Below are 22,008 nucleotides of genomic sequence, written 5' to 3' on the forward strand. Positions count from 1 at the left end.
GAAAGTTTGAAACTTGAAAGTTGAGGACGATATCAGTCGTAGCGCAGCGGTAAAAAAATCTATGGTGCTCTATGAACTTTTGACATTGGTTTTTTTTAAAGAAGAAGGATAAGACTATTTTGAATTGAGGTTATTTCACGGCAAAAATAAGTTTATTTTTTGTATAAAACTTACATATATAATTTACTTTAAATAATTTATTTTAATATGATACTTACAACATTACCGCCATAAATTATAATACCAAACGTCTAGAATGTATAGATCTACTTTATTTAGACAGTAAGTCCATCATACATTTCGTTTAATAATTTAAATTACTTTGTAGTCATTAAAATGTGCATTTTAGATTATCCAAATATTTTGTTCAAAACAAGGGACATACCAGTCTTGGCCACAACCCATTTCTAAATGAATTTACAACATTACACCGACAAATATCTGTGTCTGCATTTTTTTACAAAAAAAGGAAAACACCCGAGGAAAAGGTACTAATTTGATTATTAATTAACTGCAGCTTTTTTCAATTATATCCATCTATACGATAGTTGCTTTAATTAGTGATTAATTTGATTGTACTGATGGACCTGAGATATTTCTTAGGTTATTTAAAAACATTAATTGCATACACTTTTGCAGGCAGTAGAAAATACAGGAAGGAGAATTATAAGATATTCACCTAAAGCTGGCTCTGGTGTTGTAGGAATATGGAATAACATGACAGTTCAAGAAGTTGCAAATGTTTTGAATAAAGATATTGGTAAGATAGGAACAATCACCTTAAACATCATTATAGCATATCAGTATAAATGTTTTTTTTTTAATGAAATAAGGGGGCAAACGAGCAAACGGGTCACCTGATGGAAAGCAACTTCCGTCGCCCATGGACACTCGCAGCATCAGAAGAGCTGCAGCTGCGTTGCCGGCCTTTTAAGAGGGAATAGGGTAATAGGGGAAGGTAGGGATGGAAAGGGAACGGAATAAGGGAGGGTAGGGGATTGGGCCTCCGGTAAACTCACTCACTCGGCGAAACACAGCGCAAGCACTGTTTCACGCCGGTTTTCTGTGAGGACGTGGTATTTCTCCAGTCGAGCCAGCCCATTCGTGCCGAAGCATGGCTCTCCCACGTATATATATAATTTAATTTAATAATATAAAAATAATAATTATATAGTATAATAAGCATAAAATCAGAATAGATTAAAAAATATGTGTGGCACTCTGGGACTCCCATAGTAAAGCTATTGCATAGCATTTTTTATCAACTTAAATGCAATTATAATTTGCATACATCTAGTCACACCCACACAAACGAAATTTCTTTTGACAAATCGAATTCTCTTAGATCTAGTAACCCTGACGTCAATACCTATCAGCGTTAGCGCTCTCCATTGGCTATTGAAACCACATATGACGTAAAATAGGATCAATGAAATATGATAATGTAATATGCAGATATGATCAAATGATCATATATATTGGATCCTATATATGATCATATAAATGATAATGTAATACACGTCTAAAAAAATAATATTTTTCCTTTTTAGACCATGTATTTAAAGCTCTTAAATTTGCTGATAAAGATTCTGGAACAGAATATACAAAGGATACAATAATCCACAACCAGCAGATCATAAAAGAAATTGTTAAAATATCTGGGCGCAGATTCAAATTTATAGCTAAACCTACAGATGAAATTGAAGAAGAAGAGGTAAAATGTTAGAAATTAATGTTGCTCAACTTGTATAATTATATCTTATTATTAATACTAAATTGAATATATATTATAATTTTTAACTTTATAATAGATAAAATATTCTTGGAATATACTGGACACAGTATAATCTGGTAATTTAGACCAGAACTTTATAAGCAAAGGGCATGGCACCCTTGAGTTATGGATCAAGTATTTTGTTAGTACTTCAATTTGTGTTACTTTATTTTGAAGGGCATGACAATCCAGTTTTAATGCGAGTTTTAACCCAAAGCTGCAAAGGAGACTCAAAAATTCATTCATTCAAAAATCTTAGGAAAATTTCGACAACATCCATGCTAATGTAAGTATAACTAAATTTTTTGACAGAATAAAGATGCAGTGCCAGCGCCCCCAGCTAAACCAGAAGACCTTCGGCCCCGACCACCAGTAGTCTGTGTGATGGGACATGTTGATCATGGCAAGACAACATTGCTAGATGCACTTAGGAATACATCAGTTGTTGACACTGAGTTTGGGGGCATCACACAACATATTGGAGCTTTTGAAGGTATTAATGAGTTAGAGCAGTGGTAATGAACCTCTTTTTCATAAGAGCCACAAATATGCTTTGGTCTTATTGTCGCGGGCCGCGATGGTTAAAAATAACAAAACAATTAACTTCATGACTTTCATGACGACTTTCCACTATATTGCCGATTGGCATAAATTTCAAAATGGTTTGACATCACGTGGGCCGCTGATAAAAGTCCCGGCGGCCCGCGGGGTTGCGTTAGTGCTAAGATTTAGACAGGATCCATTTTACCAGGACAATAACTATCCTATGTCCTTCAGACCTCTAAAGTATATCTCTATTTTAAATTGCGTCAAGAACGATTTAGCTATTTAAGAAGTCAAGACTTATGAGACGGACAGATAGAAACTAGAAAGATGCTCTTTTGCTTTTATAATACATATTTGATATTACTTGTCATCATTATCAACATATTTAAAATGTTACACAATTTCCCATAATTCATAATATTACTTTGGACTTTGGGATGCACTGACCATAATAGGATGTTATGACCTACATTCATGCTTAGGGCCTGTAGGCCTACTACGAAACTGTTTTGATACTCAAAACGAGGACGAGAATGCCGCGTCCAGCTCTAACAACGCCATTTCACGTTTGTTAAAGTAGGACGCAGCATTCTCGTCCGATTATTTGAGTCTCAAAACAATTACATGGTACTGATTACACCTACCAAGTAGAGTGGCGAGACTGTGACGAGACAGTTCTCTCGGCCAATTTCATCGGCTATTATACTTTTACGAATGTTACAGTGAAGCTACCGTCTGGTGAACGCGTCACGTTCCTGGACACGCCGGGCCACGCCGCATTCACGGCGATGCGGTCGCGCGGCGCGCACGCTACCGACTTAGTGGTGTTAGTGGTCGCCGCAGACGACGGCGTCATGGAGCAAACGCTGGAGTCTATACGCATGGCTAGAGATGCGAATGGTATGGCATATTGTTATATATGTAAAAATGTGATTTTTATAGCCAAGCGCAACTTTTCTATGGGCTAGGCGTCATGAATTTTCCCATACAAAAGTTTAAAAAAGTTACTCTTTCAGCGCTGCTACTTTCACAGTTCACTATGTCTAGTTAAAGAACACATACACACCCTAATGTATTTTTTTTTTTTTTTTATTAAATAAGGGGGCAAACGAGCAAATGGGTCACCTGATGGTAAGCAACTACCGTCGCCCATGGACACTCGCAACATCAGAAGAGCTGCAGGTGCGTTGCCGGCCTTTTAAGAGGGTATACGCTCTTTTCTATTATCACTTAGGCCGGTATAAATAGTCAGTACTTAAGATGCGATCCGGTCTGAAGACGCGGTTCGGCTCTGTGATTGGTCCAAATTTTGACAGCCAACCAATCAGAGCCTGAACCGTGTCTTGAGACCGAAATGCATCTTGAGTACTAACTATTTATACTGGCCCTAGTTTTGTTACACCATGTATCACTGACCTCCATTATACAAGTACGCTGGACTTATGATACCCACCTGCTTTTTGTGCCTATTAGTTGCGGAATCAGCCCCCCCAATGCTTGCCCGCTTCAAATAGGCACAAAAAATAGCTGTAATTTCAAAGGGTGTCATAAGTCCAGCGTACTTGTATGATGGAGGTCAGTACCCTGCATAGACGGACAAAGTAGATATTATGGTTCAAAGAAAGAGACTCATCTTTTGGTTTGGATTATTAATTAATAACTTTTTACTGGGAAAGAACTAAGAAGGAACTAACTATTTGATCATTTAATACAAAATAAGTCATAAATTAATTCACAATTTCCGTACCGGCCGTTTGAATTGGAATCTTGCCGTCTTATTGGTTAAAAGTTAAAACTCAATGTTGACAAAACTAAGCGAAGTCGAAGCTTTGTCCAGTATACATGTCGTAACTCGAAAGTTTCCAAAATAAGGTCAACGAATTTTGAATCTGGGCCCCGATTCTCAAGCGTCGAATGTCGTATCGATCGCAGGCTATCTCACGAGTACTCGTTGTAGGTAGCTGAGAATTAGACGGCAGAACCCAGAACTCAGACTAACCTAACCTTGTACTAAAATTCATGTTACTTTATTTCAGTTCCATTGTTGGTGGCAATTAACAAGATAGACAAGCCAGGTGTGAACATTGTAGGTAGGCCCAGATATTTATTTTATTAAGGCCTATGCTTACAGATCTAAGTTAAAGTAAACCCTATGTTATCTCTCTTCTATTTCATTTTATGTAAATGAGAAAAATATTTCGTTTAACCCAAGATAACTTTAACTCAGAACTGTATAATAAGCTGGCCTAAACTTTTTATTGCTCATTATTTTGTATTTAAAAAAATACTTCATGTAGTTAAGAGCCCTTATAAAATATTAATTACAATGTTTTTATCATAGGAAAGGACATTACGCGCCCTAGCGCAGCACGGGGTTATATGTGAAGAGATGGGCGGAGAGGTCCAAGCTATACCAGTGTCAGCGTTGAAAAGGCTACATCTGGACAAGCTGGTCGAAGCCCTCATAGTCCAAGCCCAGCTGATGGAATTGAAGTCGGACCCAGGAGGGTCGGTAGAGGGAGTCGTTTTGGAGTCCCAGGTTGATCCACAGACAGGGTAAGAAAAAGTTAATAAAGTTACAAAAGAACTTGAATTCTCTTGCTCTTAAAAATATTTAACAGTACGCTATACATTGGAAAAGGCACCAATTTATGAATTAAACCGCGAACATTGGGCGTTCAGAAGATAAAACTCGGATTTTCTTTGAACGCGTTTAGTTTATGTTGGTGAAATGCAATTCGATGTTATAAACGCGTTCCGTTTCTTTAGTGAAATCGCCCCTTACTTGTTTACTGTTAATTTATTAATTTATTTTTACAGGAAGCAAGCTACAGTTCTAGTGCAGAGAGGTACCCTGCGACGGGGGTCGATCATTGTGGCCGGCATGGGGTGGGCCAAGGTATTGATTGCGTATATTATGTCATAGAAAATCTTTATGAAATTAAAGTTAACTAACCATAAAATGTTGATAAAACTTGAAAAGTGCGACATGGTTTTGCCGCGTAGATGAATTAAGAACTAATTTCGCTATCTTGTAAAATGTAATCGGACAGATATCAGACATCCACCAGACGTCCTGCCGATGTTATCCTTTGATAATATGATATTTTCCATCTTTTTGGCAAAAGATGGCCCCGTTGGAGTTCTTACGCCGGCTCTTCTCGCCGTGTTAGTTCCCGATCCGGTGGTAGGCACCAGAAGTAACGACGTTTAAGAAACATTTGTACTATCAGAGCAGTTGATTCATATGCAGATTGCGGACCTACATAAATAGGTCGCGTTTTGTCAAGCCCAGTTAACAGATCACGAATTACATTGAATTGACATAATTCGACCAAATGACGTTGGTTTGTCAACTGCCTATGAACCAATTTCTTCGATGGTACAAAAATTATTCACTCGACACTGTCAGAATATATATTATAAGTCTATGGTCAGAATGGTGTAACCCTGCATAATATTTGGGTGCCATTAAACAAGAAGAAGAAAAATTATTCCGAATAAAAAAGTTACAGTTTGACAGTGTTGCATAAGGCATCCATTACACGATCATGCAAGCGACAGTCAATTCCGTCAATCATGAATTATGTTTGACTGATGGATTGACGAATGGTATTAGACGGTCACTCAATTCTCTTCAGTTTTATGTCAGTCAAAGCCAAAATTTTCAAAGGTATACGTTTCTAATATTTTTCCTATTTTGTCAGATGTGACAACACTCACTCAAAATTTGTGACTGATCGTTGCATGAAGCAAAAATCAAGATATCCAGATTTCCGTCAATCAATTTCATGCAACCATCAGTCACTGCATTACACGGTAGGTTATTCAACAATCACGTCATGACTGTGGTAAAACTGGCAGCAAAACCTACCGTGTAATGGATGCCTTAAGGTACGCTCGGGCAACTAAAATTGCTCAATTCCAGTCAATTCTCGTCAACTATGACGTCACGACTACATCGAGCAATTTGCGGCAATAAGCAGCAATTAATTGAAATTTCTCCATATTGCTCCACTAATTGCTCCAGATCGGTCCATTCGTGTCGCCGAGCAATTATTGCTCGTGTAACCGCATCTTTATTGATGTTTCTATAAGGTGCGGTCTCTGAGCAGCGCGGAAGGTCGCGCGGTGGAGGCGGCGGGGCCGTCGGCGCCGGTGGCGGTGCTCGGCTGGCGCGACCTGCCCGCCGCCGGCGATCACGTGCTGCAAGTGCCTAGCGAGGTAAGTGAAATATTGGAACTGAAATACTAAGGGCCTGTTTCACCACTTCCTCATAAAGTGCCCGATAGGCTATCCACAACTTTTTTCACTGATTCTCCATACTTTGTCTGTCAAGTTAAGTTGTGGATAGGCTAACCGGCACTCATCAGGAAGTGGTGAAACAGGCCCAAATACTTTCAGAAAGTCCAACATGTGTAGGTTAACAGGTTTTTAGGAAATCTTAGCCTTAGAGAAGACACAAGGTGTGTCTTCTTTAATATTAAAACGACTTCTTAATAAAAACCGGCCAAGAGCGTATCGGGCAACGCGCAATATAGAGTTCCGTAGTAGCCCATAATAACGTGTTTTATACTACTGACAACATCATCTCAGTTACGTTCAAAGGAATTTAAGCGAAAAGTTCCTTTATACTTATCCAAATTCATTTTTTTAGTTGATCGACTATTACTCAATAAATTATGAAGTCTTCTTAGCCGTGATAGTTTTCCTTTTAAATTCAGCATATTTCCTACACCTGTGATTTTTTTTACATTTCCAGTGCCTCGATGATTACGGAACCCTAAAAAGGGGGAGATTATAATATACTTGATATGTGATTGAAGGACCGAGATAGCTAGATATTTTACATATCAAAATGTATCCCTGTCACTGATCTCCATTATACAAGTACGTGTATAATGGAGGTCAGTGATCCCTGTACAGCTCCTCACATGCATTTTATCGCTGTGACATTGCATAAAACCCTTTGGCTCGCTTCATGAAACTATAGTCTAAATCACTTTCAACCCGTAGAAACGCGCGAATGAAGTGATGAGATGGCGCCACAATCAGCGCATGAAGGAAAAGCAGGAAGCGGATTTGGAAGTGATCAAGGAGAAGCAGATGTCCCACCTGCAGCAGTACAAACAGCATCTAGCACAGAAGAGACTAATGGGGCGGTTCAAACTGCGACGCCAGGGACCGCGAGAGAAGATGATACAAGAGGACGACCATCCTACACTCAGTGTGGTGGTTAGAGGTAAATGGATTAAGAAGGGTCATTTTTGTACGGAAACCGTACTGATGTAGCACGTTGACACATAATAAGCTACAGTGGGTACGACATGCTCCTTCTTAAAAAAATATTTTTAATGTGTTTATATAAAAAGGTTTTCGGACTTGCCGCTAGGGGGCAGACCCGACAAGTGCTCTGGCTTCGTGGCTTAGAAAACTGTCAATAAGAATTTTCCTACAATTTTTAGCCTGCACAGTTTTCAGGCGACTTCGGTATCGATTTATATATTGCGCAGCATGCTTTTTTACCTAAAGTTTTGCCACAAACGACACTTAATATGAAATAAAGTTTGTATGTTATTTCGTTGTCAATAATCACAATACGCGAGCGTATTATTTCTACATCTTATATATCTTATATCTTTAAACGAGCAATTCTTGTATATATATATATATATATATATATATATATATATATATATATATATATATATATATATATATATATATATATATATATATATATATAAAATTTAGTTTATAGGGGGTTTCGGGGGCGATAAATTGATCTAGCTAGGAATCATTTTTAGAAAATGTCTTTTTATTCGTGTTTTATTGAATACCGAGCAAAGCTCGGTCAAACAGGTAGTATATATATCTTATATCTTTAAACGATCAATTCTTGTATATAAATATATATATATATATATATATATATATATATATATATATATATATATATATATATATATATATATATATATATATATATATATATATATATATATATATATATATATATATATATATATATATATATATATATATATATATATATATATATATATATATATATATAATTGGAATCTCGGAATCGGCTCCAACGATTTTCATGAAATTTAGTATATAGGGGGTTTCGGGGGCGATAAATCGATCTACCTAGGAATCATTTTTAGAAAATGTCATTTAATTCGTGTTTTATCGAATACCGAGCAAAGCTCGGTCAAATAGCTAGTGATGTCTTTAAAATAGCAATAATAACATTTTAAAATGTTTATCTGTTTAATTTTAAAACTGATGTGAAAATATTTTAAAAAAAATCATTACCAGGTGACGTGGACGGGTCAGTGGAAGCCATATTGGATATACTGGAGACGTACGACGAACACGACCGCGTGCGGCTCGACATCGTGCATTTCGGCGTCGGACAACTCACACCTAATGACTTGGAGGTAAATGTCGTAGAGCGAAAGAGATAGCAATATCGATAGCTCTAAACTCTAGTGTTTCATACTAGATATAAGGGACAATCCATAAAGTACGTTACACTATTTTCATGATTTTTAGACCCCCCCCCCCCCCCCCCCCTCCCTCCCTCTTGTCACAGGTGGTCACATTGTGAGACCCTCCCTATTGTCTTGTGTGACGTCGCTGCAATTTTACATCTAAAAATTAATACCACCTCAATAATTTCGCTACTTATTCAATTTATTGAATTTAAAATGTGATGTCACAAAATTTAGGACCCCTCCTTGTCACACCATGTCACACTTCGTCGAACCCCTCCCCCCCTTCTTTAGGTGTCACATACTTCTTGGATGGTCCCTAAACTTTAACATTCCTTGATAAAAGATGAAAGGGAGGGCGCAGTGTTCGATTTTAGGTATCTTTAGAGGTGGAGGACTTTGCGGGGCGGGACATTCTTTTGGCAGATCGCGATCAGGCATTATTGAAGGCTATTGTGTTCAATTGGCACTATCAGAGGAATTGATTCATAGACAGATGACGAAAGTACGTAATTTGATCGGGTTATGTCAAGCCTAGCCGAAAGATCATGACCACTGACTTGATATAGGCTGACGATGGGAGACGGTAGTTGCTTTCCATCAGGTGACCCGTTAGCTCGTTTGTCCCCTTATTTTATTTCAAAAAATGTATTACAGATTGCACAAGCGTTTAACGCAGTTATCTACGCGTTTAACGTGGACTGTCCGCCGACTATCGCCGTGGAGGCCAAGAACAACAACATCGCTATCAAGAGACACAACGTCATATACAAGCTGGTGGATGACGTGAAACGAGAGCTGAGCGATAGGATACCGGTTAGACAGGAGGAGGAGATTGTCGGTAAGTCTAAGTACCATCGAAAAAATTGATTCTTAGGGCGTTTGCTGCATTGAGCGTGTGCCCAGCGCGGCTGCCCGTCTCTCGCATCGGCCAGTATAATTTCGGTCACGCGGGTGTACAGTCGATACCTATGGATTTTTTATTGATATATTACCTAGCCAACAGACGACGACGCCGACGTGTACAAAGGCAAAGGCGTCAGCCAATCAGCCCATTTGTCACGTCTAGATTGTTGACCGTCGCCCGAGTGGCGGGCACCGCTGCACAGGCCGCGTGCGACGGCTGTACCGCCTCACGCAGCGCTGCTCTATAGCTATATGTCCACATTATGCGCTTTCGTCTTCAATTTTCGTCATCTTCTTTCATTCAACTTTCGTTTTGGCGCATTCAATAATTGAATGCGTCAAAGAACGCAACGCCAACTGTCATTTTTAATAACAAAGCGAATGTTTTGGACGGTCAGAAGGCGTGCGTCGCGGGCATGCCTCACGTTCGCTGTTGACTGCGCTATAACGCATGCCCTTGACGAACAGAAAAAGGCACAGTGTGAATAAAGCTGATGGGATGACATGAAACAAGAACGCCTCGCGGGTGGCCGCGCCAGGCGCACGCTTAACGCAGCGAACGCCCTTAAGCAGTTGACGGACCTACGTCATTTGATTGAGTTCTGTCAATTCAATATAAGTCGTGATCTGTCGACTGGGTTTGACATAATTGCTAATGTTATGTGATTTTAGTATTAATAAATGTTTCACTATCTCCATCATTATTCGTAAGTGCGTAGTTATCTTCTAAAATTTTCGTATTTACCATATCGTTTTTACAGTTTCAACGGCTGGATTTATTGAAACCAAGCTTAGATAGCTTAATTAGCACAGATGTAACTTTTGTTACACCTGCGCGTGCGCGCAATACACCTATAAAAGGGTCGTTCTCTATTTCATTACTCTCAGGGCCTGATCTAGCTAATTATCCGCTCCGGGCAAAGATAATTTTTGCCGCCCTTTACATACAGAAAACCATACAAGTCATAAGCTAGTTTTGTTGGGGGATAATGGGGGAATATTTAAGTATACTGTAAAATACTTAAAATATATTTCTACTATCCAACCTAAAGTAGATTGGAAGGTATAATTTTCAAACTTGGGTGGTGGATGGGTAATGGCTAGGTTGGAAGGTAGGAATAAGTCATTTTGCCGCCCCTCAATTTTGCCGGTCTGGGCAAATGCCCGGCTCCCCCCCCCCCCCCCTTAGATCGGGCCCTGATTACTCACGTAAGCCAGTAGGATATCAGACGCAGCGCCAACTATAGGTGCCCATTTTTCTTTAGCCTTCAGAAAATCAGCCTGACCTGTTTTTACTAAACTTGAAACAACATTTTTGAACCCACGACTAGCCATGTATACAAATGGACATAATAAAGCTACCACAGGGCCGCATTTCATTTTATTTATAGGCCTCTTTAATTTTGCCGCCCCTATGTACGAACTGTGTCATGCCACCGTGCGTTTCTCGCGTAACTTTCTGCCGCGCACTGTAAAACTCTGGAACAAACTGTCACCGGCAGTATTTCCGGACCTATACGACCTGCAAACCTTCAAGAAAAGAGCGTATTCCCTCTTAAAAGGCCGGCAACGCACCTGCAGCTCTTCTGATGTTGCGAGTGTCCATGGGCGACGGTAGTTGCTTTCCATCAGGTATCCCCTTATTTCATTAAAAAAAATGCATCCTAGGGCGCTGCCGCCCCCCTAGGACGCCATAGGTGATAGGACACTGCCGCTCATAGGCCATGGCCTATACTGCCCATAGATAAATCCAGAGCTGAGCTTTTTTTATCAAACAATTTATTATCACTGTCCTAACATCACCGTAATATTTCCTTTATCAGGCGAGGCGAACGTACTCCAGCAGTTCACAGTGTCGGAGGGCCGGCGGCGCGTGCCGGTGGCGGGCGCGCGGTGCACGCGCGGCGTGCTGCAGCGTAACGCGCTGTATAGAGTGGTGCGGAACGGAGAGGTGGTGTATGAAGGTACGGATATATTTTCAATGAAAACTTTGGTTCCGTGAATTTTTTTTCAATTAGTGCCATTTTTTTTAATTTTAACTTCAAACAAAATCGATTACGATATATCTATCACGGGTGGATAAAAATTGTTCTCGCCACATAGTAATCGGTGCAGGCTAAGGCTCAATTTTACCAACGTCTGTTAAAGTTACAGCTCGAATTAGAATCACATTATCGCTCTCGTTTTTCGTACTAACGAAAGAGAAGACATGACATTTTAACAAACTATTAACACTAACAGACGTTGGTGAAATTAATCCTAAAGGTGGGGCGGGATAATTGCGCGTCGCAGGTTTTTCTTTTAACTATACCCCACATTCCCTGATTTCAAATTACCTGCTTTTGATGAGAAACGTCTAATGGCGCAAATAACAAAACTACTCTAACAGCGTAACTGTTGTGAGACACATTATTATTAGTCTGTTTTCCTCTTTGTCCTAAAAAACTAATATAATATTATTTTGCTTTGTCAGGTAAATTAGCATCAATGAAGCACTTGAAAGACGAAGTCACGACGATCAAACGAGACATGGAGTGTGGGCTGCGTTTGGACAACCCTGACTTTGAAGTGCAGCCCGGAGACACCATAGTGTGCTACAAAATGGTAGATGTCGCTGATACTACCACCTGGGACCCTGGCTTTTGAACTCAACAGGCTTGAGAGAGTGTTAGAAAAAGGAATAAGTAAGCTTTGTATGAATTCCATACTCGAGTAACTTTGTTCCTATGATAGTAGAATTGTATTAATAAATGCATTAAGTTAAACAGGATAGAGTTGTTGTACTTAATATAATAATATTTTTATATCGTTATTTATATCAAAACCCTAGATTAATGATTTATCTATTACTGGCTTCATACAACTTTCATGTGGTGAGTTGTATGTATTCAGATTTCAGGAGTAACTCAAGTCAATGTCAAAAATAATAAGGCTGGGCGCGCACTAGCGGCCAGGTCGCGGCGGCCATCGAAAGTATGGTGTGGCCGCTGGCCGTGCGGCCAGGTGCGCGTAGTCTATGGCGGTTTCACACTAAGGTAGCTATCTCGATGGCCGTCGCGACCTCCGCTAGTGCGCGCCCGGGCTAATATGGCACTCATGTGTGCGATTTTCAGCTCGTGAAATTCTTATTTCAGTTCAGCAAATTTTCCCACAACTCGGGTTGCTCTGGGTACAATAAAACCACGTTTCTATAAAGAGAATCGTCTATTTATTTCATTATTAACATAATAGGCTCATTATTCACTTCTCACTAGTTTTGAACATCTCCTCCTCAATAAATTAACGCGCCATCTAGTAACTCTGAATTGAATTAACAATAACAATCGACTATCAAACGAAAAACCATACAAACATTATACATACAAAGTGTAAGGTGCCGTCCAAGGTAAAATACAAATGCTTACAAAATGTTCATATATCAGTAGGTACATACAGTGATACATAACTTTGCCATACTACATTTTGTACAATGACAGGACATAATATATTTAAATGCATATTTTTCTGGTATCTATGATGATGAATGGATCTATGGATTATAATTTTGCCAAGTTGTTTTATAATCTTACATTGTAATTTTGCAGTATTTTTCGAGAATTTTGTAAGTAGGCGTTGGCTTACGTACAAAACACTGTCATATCCGTTTTATAATAATAATTGTCATTGACTATTGGTAGGAAAAGCGGTACCTCTGCCACTTTTCCATTTTAATAATTCTAAACAACCTCTCACTTAAGTAAATAGCTAAAAACAAACTATACTAACACAATAAATAATTTCGTCTTTTCAAATAATAACTTGTCTTAATATTGCAAAACAAAAGATGTTAAAATATTTTATGTTACATGTTCATTAAGTTGTTTCGTTTTCGTGTGGAGTCGCACGGTCCTATTTTATAGGCTTTATACGGGTAATAAATTCGCTTTTTATACCATCAGAAATTAAGTGTCTAAACGTGGTCTAAACCATAAAGTTAATATACCTAGCGGAATATATTAACTTTATGGTCTAAAAACACCATGCCGAAGTTCCGCGGCGGGAGTTCGGCATGATTACGTCAGCAATGTCAAACGCATACAATATAACGCGACGGAATTTCGGCATAGTATGTCATCGATAATTTAAAATACATTGCAGGCGGGATCATGCCGAACTTCCGCCGCGGAACTTCGGCATGGTGTGTGTCTCACTTAGGGCGAAGCCAAATGAGCGTAATTTGTAAGTTGTGAGTCGCAGAATTTCGGTTCGGCAGAATTCTGCGGCATTCAGTTTCATACAAAAGTCATGTTTGATTCACACGAGCCTAATTTTGTGAGTCATGATTTGTATGAAAAGATGAAAATATATTTTACGCGGCAGAAATTCTGCGATTCACAACTTACAAATTACGCTCGTTTGGCTTCACCCTTATTCGTAGACAGATGGCGGACCTACGTTATTTGGTGGGGACATGTCCCCACCAAATAACGTTAGTCATAACGTTAGTCGTGTACTGTTGGCTAGTTTGAACATTAATATAACCAGATCATTACGAAGGTCTGCCATTTGACTATAGATACATTTCTCTGACAATACCAGTAGCCCTACAAAAAAAGATTTTTTTTTGACATAATAAAATTAATAATTAAGTAAAATAAATATTAAACGCATCGTTGCATACACTTGTAAAGAATAAAATAACATTGATCTGGGATCATTTCAATATTTAATGTAAATTGTAAATGTTTTTAAGAATCTGTTTCAAAGACTTATTAGGTACATAAAATCATCTAATAGCATAATAATAAGATGCATGGGTATCACTCGCATACCAAAAGTAGAAAATTATCCTCATAAATAATTGTAACTAGAAAATGTTCTAAGTGGTCATTATAATAACTAAACATTACATAGCTGAATGCGCTTTATAAATGCTAATGTAAGAATGTGTTTGCACAATTTTGCGTTGCCCTTTTGGCCAGTGGCGTAACTATAACATCCGGGGTCCGTGGCAAATTGATTGGGCCCTATCAGTAAAAATCGTCACGATAATAATAAAACAATGTATAAAAAAATCCTGGGCCCTTTTGGGTCGGGAGCCCGTGGCATTTTGCCAGCCCTGCCACCCTATAGTTACGCCACTACTTTTGACATTGCTTTAATAAAATTAGGCATTGGGTAATTAGGAATTGCTTATAAAATCGTTGAAAACGTAAAAGTAGTTCTTGACCTTGGGTGACTGGAGACAAAAATGATACACATTCATTATAAAACATGTGAAATTGGTCACATTGGTTATGATTTATGAACGTAATATATGAATGAAATAGGCGAATAGAATGAAACATCCTAGACGAAGTAAATTCTTCGACAACAAAATATCGATATCTCGCGTCACGAATCGATACAACAGTAAAATCGATTTATGGACATAATTTAAAGGAAATTTAAGAAGCCCACGTGTGCAAACCGTTGGCCCCAGACGAATATTCGTTTAGTATTAATTCTTTTACAGTTATAAAATCGACTAAGATTCGAACGGGGCAACGGACACGCAATCTTTGATTGCCTCCTACATACTATATTTACATGGGTGAGCAATACTTTACTCCTTACGTTATATATTATACATGAATCTATACATTCCAACGTATCCGTTCTATTGCTATCTCCCTCGTCGTAGTGCTCCCTCTATACACAACAGTCACTCAATCATGCTTCATTAGGTTTATACAAATTTATACATTCGCAACATAATTATTATCCTGATTTACAGCCAGCAAAAACTCCGGTTTGCTATTTTTATTTTTTAAATCTAATATTTTTTGTACGACGTGAGTTTTCAGAAGCCTTAGAAAAATTAAGGTACTTACTTATATTTTTTAACATCATTCTGTATTCTGTAGTCGTTAGATACTGACGACTCCGCCGTTGATGCTGACTGTACGATAAAGTAAAAAATTTTTCATTATTTCCAAAAGCCAAGTTAATACTTAAGTATAAACTTTATAAAAGCAATCATTGTTTACATTTATCTTTATGGAATGGGTTTTACACAATTTTCAATATAACAATGTAGGATTTGCATTTCAACATTCGGGTACATTACTTTAGTAAGGGCCTGTTTCACCACTTCCTGATAAGTGCCGAATAGGCTATCCACCACTTAACTTGACAGGTAAAGTATGCATGGCCCTAAGTCTTGTCAAAAAGAAGCAGCAAGTAACGACTAGGCTTACTAAACGATGCACTATTTTGTCTTTGGGAAGTGGCTGGTAACAAGATATAAAAGGTGAACAATATAATTTTTAAACATTGTCGACATAAGTTAGTGGATTGCTAAAATGCATTGCACAAAATATTATTAAATTACTTGATAATATACCCTAAATTTTGTTATTCATTTAATACAACAAACCATACACAGAATAACATTAAATTATGTTATTAGAATGTTTAATCAAGGCATAAAGCTTCACTAACGTTATATGTTGATAGTTGTTTAAAGCTCACTACCCTTAGACAAAAAGTCCCATTCTAAGTCATCAAGTAGACCCTTACACTCAACAGACCAACATTATAGCGTCATAAACCAGCCGCTAAGAAATAATGTTGCTAGAGCATAAACGGCTGAAATGTTTATTTAGCTATGTTAATTTTAAAAACAAAAAACACTTAAGATTATTCTTTGTAGTACAAAATGATCTCGATATCCCTCTATTGTTATGTAAGGAGATAGCCAATCATTGAAGTTTCTAGCCAACAATTAACAATTTTTTATTATTATTGATGCACACAGTAAATAAAAATAATATAAAGCCATTTATGCTCTATCGTCTTACCAACACTCAAACATCAAGAAATCACAGAGACAATAATTATAAAATCACAGAGAAAAACACGGTACTTGTTTTGAAAGTACAGGGCATCGTACGAAGCTCGACGCGTCAGCCATTCACTAGTACACATGCACAGAGTCAGACGACCCCACATAATCTCCTCGAAGTATGACTAAGTTAAACAGTCTATTACTCCAAGCCGCTTGTGACCTGAAATTAAATAAAGTTTGAAAACGGTCTTAATAAGTTATATTGTATGTTTTTATGTTAGCGCTCTTTGCGCTCGACTTTGCTCGCAGACAACGTCTTTGCTTACAGACGAACGGCACTTGTCGACGGCATTCGACGGCAATCGACGGCAGGACAAGTGTCGACTGCTGTCGACACCCGCCGTATTTTCGTTAAAGTTTCCATTATATTATGGTATTTATTTGATCGAGTATTAGGCTTCCCACTCTTTCCCAAATTGGGCGATAACGCCCCCTTGTGGGCGCTGAAGTGAAAATGGGGGCGTTGTGTAAATGCTTGGGGGGTGATTTATTTCATCAGGATACATTTTAAATTGAAATCATGGGGGGCGCTAAAACATAATTTGTTCTCAAAGTGGGCGGTAGACAAAATAAGTCTGGGAATCCCTGGTATAATACGTACATTAATCAGCAATGTCTGAGCGGCGGTCGCCGTTAAGAGCGCGCGCGGGTCGAGCCCACGTGTTGACGCAGCCGTCCGCGCACGCCGTCACCAGGTACTCCGCCCGGAACAGCAACGCCGTCAGCCGCTCGTGCGCCACCTGACAATCCACGAACACGTCAGTCACATTCACAGTTTAGACATAGGCTTAGGCCCAATTTCACTAATGTCTGTTAGCGTACAGCTTGTTAAGACCCTGCTTCCAAAAATATCTAAGCACGCTAGCCCCGCCTACACACCCCGCTATCCTCCAATCGTGATATAATGATTCCATGAATCGTTCCCGCGAGGATTGTACTATGTGCTGCAGCTAATAGTGAACAATATCGCGTAACAACGGTTTCCGCATTATAGCAGGAAAGTAAAGGTCATAAGTCCCAAAACAAAATACTTCCTTTAGCTATTATTTTATAAAGTGTGTGATTGTAGTAGTGCAAGTTATTTTATGACAGTAACTCAATAAGATAAGTGTAACAGATTTTTGTTGAAAAGCCCAGAAAGATTCATAATTTCGAAAAATATTACTATCGAGTCAAAATAAGTGAATCGTGTTTTCCCTTAGGCAAATAGCTGATAAAAATACAATGATTAAATAAATCTCTATTTAATTTAATTTATTCCGAGATCGTTATACTTATTTTCTAACACAGCAAAATTTGGCAGCCTGCTCTTAAAATGTCATGTCTTCTCTTTCATTCTTATGAAAAGCGAAAGAGATAACGTGATACTAATTCGAGCGTTAACTTTAATAGTCGTTGGTGAAATTGGGGCTTAGCATGGTCACAGCAGAAATGCGAAAGAATAGAAACGTTGACAGTTTTTACGGATAAACAACAACAATTTGACAAATTTATTTTGTTATTCCCTTTGTCTACATGCAAAGCCTGCAGGGCCCTGATTCACAATGCGTAATTCGGATTCGGAAACTTCATCGCACGACAACCAATAAACGCTCGCCGCGTCAGGCATTGCCCAATGACCGCACAATAAATCAGTTTCCGAATCCGAGTCGAACTGTGAATCAGTTTGCCGATCTGAGTGAAATTTAAAAGCACAGAATGTAGAGCTATTTCAAGTAGTGAAAAGTAAAACCGTCTATAGGTAGGTACTCTGTTCAAGAAGTGATTTTATATCTTGCGACAGTAACAGGTAACAGACACAGAAGGCACAATATATGATTTTCTGCTCTCTGGCAAATATTGTATGTACAATTTTCTCTTGTAGCAATGCTGTCGCAAGATAAAAAATCACTTCTTGAACAGAGTACCTAGTAGTAGTAGTAGACGGTTTTACTTTTCACTGATTGAAACAGTTCTACATTCTATGCTTTTACATTTCCCCCAGATTAGCAGACTGATTCACAGTTTCCGTTCCGCTTTTCCGGCTTAATATTATTTTTTTCTAAACACAATATACAACCTTACCTTTTTACACACAAGTGGTTCCAAAACGGGACACTCATCGAATCGGGGGCAAGAGGCGGTGCCGATGAGCCGCAGCGGGTCGCAGGCGTCGACGGCCCGCGCGCGCGGCCCCGTGCCGCTCGTGCTCTTCTCCGCCGGCTTCGTTAGGCTGAAGTTGCGCCGGTGCTCCGACCTTCTCTCGCCGAACGAAAAACCCGCGAGCCTCTGCGTGAAGTTGACGCTCAGCGATCCGCTCTCCTCTTTCGCCTTCCCCACGCTGATGTTCAACGTCGACACGTTGTTCGCTTTCGTCTTCGCTCCCGACGGCTCGCCCGCCGCATTATTCAGTTCCGCATGCTTCTGGCCGATCTTCGTTTTGATTCCTTTCGCCGGCTTCGTCCCGGGCACGCCGTTCGGCGAGAAGTTTTGACTGTTGGGGGATAAGTGCGCCGAGGCTCGCGCGCGCACCGGAGGCTTCAGCACGTCCTCCGTCAAGTCCCACAGGCAGAGCTGCGTGTCCTGCGACACGCTCCCTAGCCTGTAACACTGGGAGCTGGAACTGCGCTTGTCCTCGTCGACTTCGGAGTCTTGGTCCGCGAAACTCACTACGTAGGGGTCGAACGCTACGACGGACACCCACGACCTGTGGCCCTGCCCCCGCGCGACCACCCGCCGCTCGCCGAACGACCACACCGTCACTAAATCGTCCTCCCCTCCGACCACCACATATTTCCCATCGGGAGACCAGCAAACGCACAAAAAACCTCCGAAGTAGGATCTCGCCCGTCCGATCAACTCCATAGTGTCGTAGTGAAAGACTCGAAGAAATCCATCTTGCGACACCACCGCCAGGTTTGTTCCGCACGGCGAAAACGCAAATTCGTTAATGCAACTGCCTTCTGCACCTATTACCCACCTAAAAATAATGTAAAGATGCTACAATATCTTATTAACCAGTCGATCGTGGGAAAGACACATCACACAATAGATATTCTATTGTGTCTTGTTCACAGGTGAGCGTATAGGGCTTGATGAATTAAACTAAAATAATAATAGCTCCCACACCGGTTTCGGTGACGGTGGCCGGTTTCATTGAAACCAGGCCAGCTACGCAGGAGTATTTTTTATAGTGCCCAAGTGTGTGCGCAGTACACAAGAGCACTCTCTATTCCTTTACTCTCATAACCCAGTGGGACGGCAGACCGACACGACCGGCGAGAGATCAGGCGCAGGACCGACTTTTTACATGCCCATCTGACGCATGGATCATCTTACTTGTCAGACAATCAGGTGATCAGCCTGCATTGTCCTAACCAAACTTGGAAATAACATGTTTCCAACGCGGGAATCGAACCCACGACCTCCGAGTCAAGAGCCGTGCTCTGTGCCACTAGACCACGGAGGCGTAAACTAAAATAGCAAACACAGGTATGGTATGAGTATCATGTTGTGCCTAACAGAATAAGTTAATTCCATATTTTTGACTTAAAGGAATCAAAAATCTTACCTGTACAGAGGGTTTCGTGTTGATTTTGTCCGACATGTGTGTATGGAATAGCTGTCTCCTTGTTTGAATAGTTGGTAGTTGGGTGAAGTAGTGCCACATGTCAGCTCTTCATTATACACATAGAGCTGTCCTGAAGCATGTGATGTGATAAACAAGTTACTTGACCCCGGCACCCATTTTATACAGGTCACCTTTGTTTTGTCTATCAACCTCTGTAAAATAAATGAAAATTAAATAATTGTGACATGTTCTTTCTATGAAGACTCAGTAATAAATGAATCCCTACAAAGAGGGTACTTTATTCTCTTTCACATCATAATATCAGATGTACTGATTGATATAAGAGATATTTAATCAAAATTTTGATAACAAAACATTAATCATTTACTAAATAAATTTTACATGGATTACTTTAGTCCCAGAAAGGATATAGAATTTTATATACTTAAAAAAATATAGAACCATATAGGTAATATGGTATGTGATAAACAAATTTCTGCACAACAAAGTTTAAGCAGGATTAGATTATAGATCCAGTAAGCTAGAAAATATGTCAATGAATTACTTAACTCACAACTGTAAATAATTTCTAGTAAAACTGATTGAATTCAAACCTTTATCACTTGTCCTATTTTTTTAAATGTATTTCACTACATGATAACATAACTTTCAACTGTTAAGTTATAGCTGTTTATTTGTTATGTTTAATTCAAATATTGAGGGTAATTGCTTAAAATTATAATCAATAAAATATTTAGACATAAACTCTTACCTCTTCATTAAATAGTTTACTTAGCTCCTTCTTAATGGGATCTATAAGTTGTATCTGGCCAGTAGAGAAGCCAATAATTAAGGAAATACTTTCCGATGTCATTGTAACTGTGTTGAAGTCATGACATGTTGGATTTGTGCCTTTGTACATTTTTTTATCTACAGGCTTCGTAAGATCTACAGCCTAAAAATAAAGTAATGGTTAATATGAACATCTTGGTCATTTTACAATTTATGTTCAGGTATAAAAAAGAAGTTTATTGCTATATTTTCCAAAGTCGCAAATGCCAGACCATTGTATAAACAAGAAAGTGTAAAATAAAAAATTAAAACTTATTTTAAACATGTTATTTAAGCATTTATGTAGGTCAATTGTAGGAGGAAAGATTGATGGGATAGAAAGCAATTACCTTTTTTAAACCCCTATAGACATAAACATAGATTTCTTTTCCATAATTAAAGCATATCCTGTCATCGGAGCCTTGCCCATCTGAACTACTGGCACCTCCTCCGGGGCCCGGAGGCAGGGTCACTAGGGAAACTCGCACTTGAGTGGAAACTGATCCGCTAGTGATACCCACACGATTAGGCCTCGAGTATTCCGACAATGACATCAATCGGTACGTCCCCTCCCTCGTCACGAATTGTGTCTTCACGTCGTCCTTCCCTCCAGAGTCAGATTGTACGGCCATGTTATCATATCCTGTTATTATTCATAGAAACCGCCTGGGAAGCCCGATCGGTATCAGTTGACACCTCAGCCCGCACGCAAAATGAACTGATTAAGCACCATTGCCACACTGCGTGGGTAAACTGATCCAAGAACGCATTTAGTAAATAAACATAAAAGAAATCACACTATCTATAATCATAAAACTAAAATCAAATTAGATATTCGCAGAAGCAACCTATGAAATCAGGTGTCATGTCAGACAAAATGACGGCTCCTTGTTTATGACTAATTTTTTTTAATGCATAGATGGCAAATAATTAACTCACCCAAGGTTTTCAGAGAAATGCAAATATTCAGAAAATTACAAATAATCGTATTTATAAGCTCCGCATGTATGTGCAATGCACTGAATTCTAG

General features: G+C 39.2%; 2 protein-coding genes across 3 annotated transcripts; one reads left to right on the plus strand and one right to left on the minus strand.

Moving 5' to 3' along the window:
• Window positions 1–194: 194 nt before the first annotated feature.
• LOC121726519 (translation initiation factor IF-2, mitochondrial) lies at window positions 195–12,494 on the plus strand. Of its 2 annotated transcripts, XM_042113911.1 has the most exons (15): window positions 195–282; window positions 350–488; window positions 640–760; window positions 1,551–1,714; window positions 2,087–2,267; window positions 3,044–3,220; window positions 4,357–4,406; window positions 4,662–4,876; window positions 5,141–5,219; window positions 6,419–6,544; window positions 7,337–7,562; window positions 8,648–8,769; window positions 9,481–9,664; window positions 11,553–11,693; window positions 12,203–12,494. In XM_042113911.1, exons 1-15 carry the CDS (start codon window positions 257–259, stop codon window positions 12,373–12,375), a joined length of 2,124 nt encoding a protein of 707 aa, XP_041969845.1. In that variant the 5' UTR covers window positions 195–256; the 3' UTR covers window positions 12,376–12,494. The 2 variants fall into 2 exon arrangements, with proteins under 2 accessions (XP_041969845.1, XP_041969846.1); XM_042113912.1 differs by lacking the exon at window positions 350–488 and having other exon boundaries at window positions 243–282.
• Window positions 12,495–14,850: 2,356 nt separating this feature from the next.
• LOC121726521 (WD repeat-containing protein 20) lies at window positions 14,851–21,835 on the minus strand. The gene is made up of 6 exons (XM_042113913.1): window positions 21,329–21,835; window positions 20,920–21,102; window positions 20,148–20,359; window positions 18,662–19,556; window positions 17,199–17,337; window positions 14,851–16,757 (listed from the first exon to the last, which is right to left on the minus strand). The coding sequence occupies exons 1-5, from the start codon at window positions 21,608–21,610 to the stop codon at window positions 17,200–17,202; spliced, it is 1,710 nt and encodes a 569-aa protein (XP_041969847.1). The 5' UTR covers window positions 21,611–21,835; the 3' UTR covers window positions 14,851–16,757; window position 17,199.
• Window positions 21,836–22,008: the final 173 nt, after the last annotated feature.

Source organism: Aricia agestis, chromosome 4, assembly GCF_905147365.1.
Source record: "Aricia agestis chromosome 4, ilAriAges1.1, whole genome shotgun sequence".
In the NCBI taxonomy this organism is placed as follows: Eukaryota; Metazoa; Arthropoda; class Insecta; order Lepidoptera; family Lycaenidae; genus Aricia; species Aricia agestis.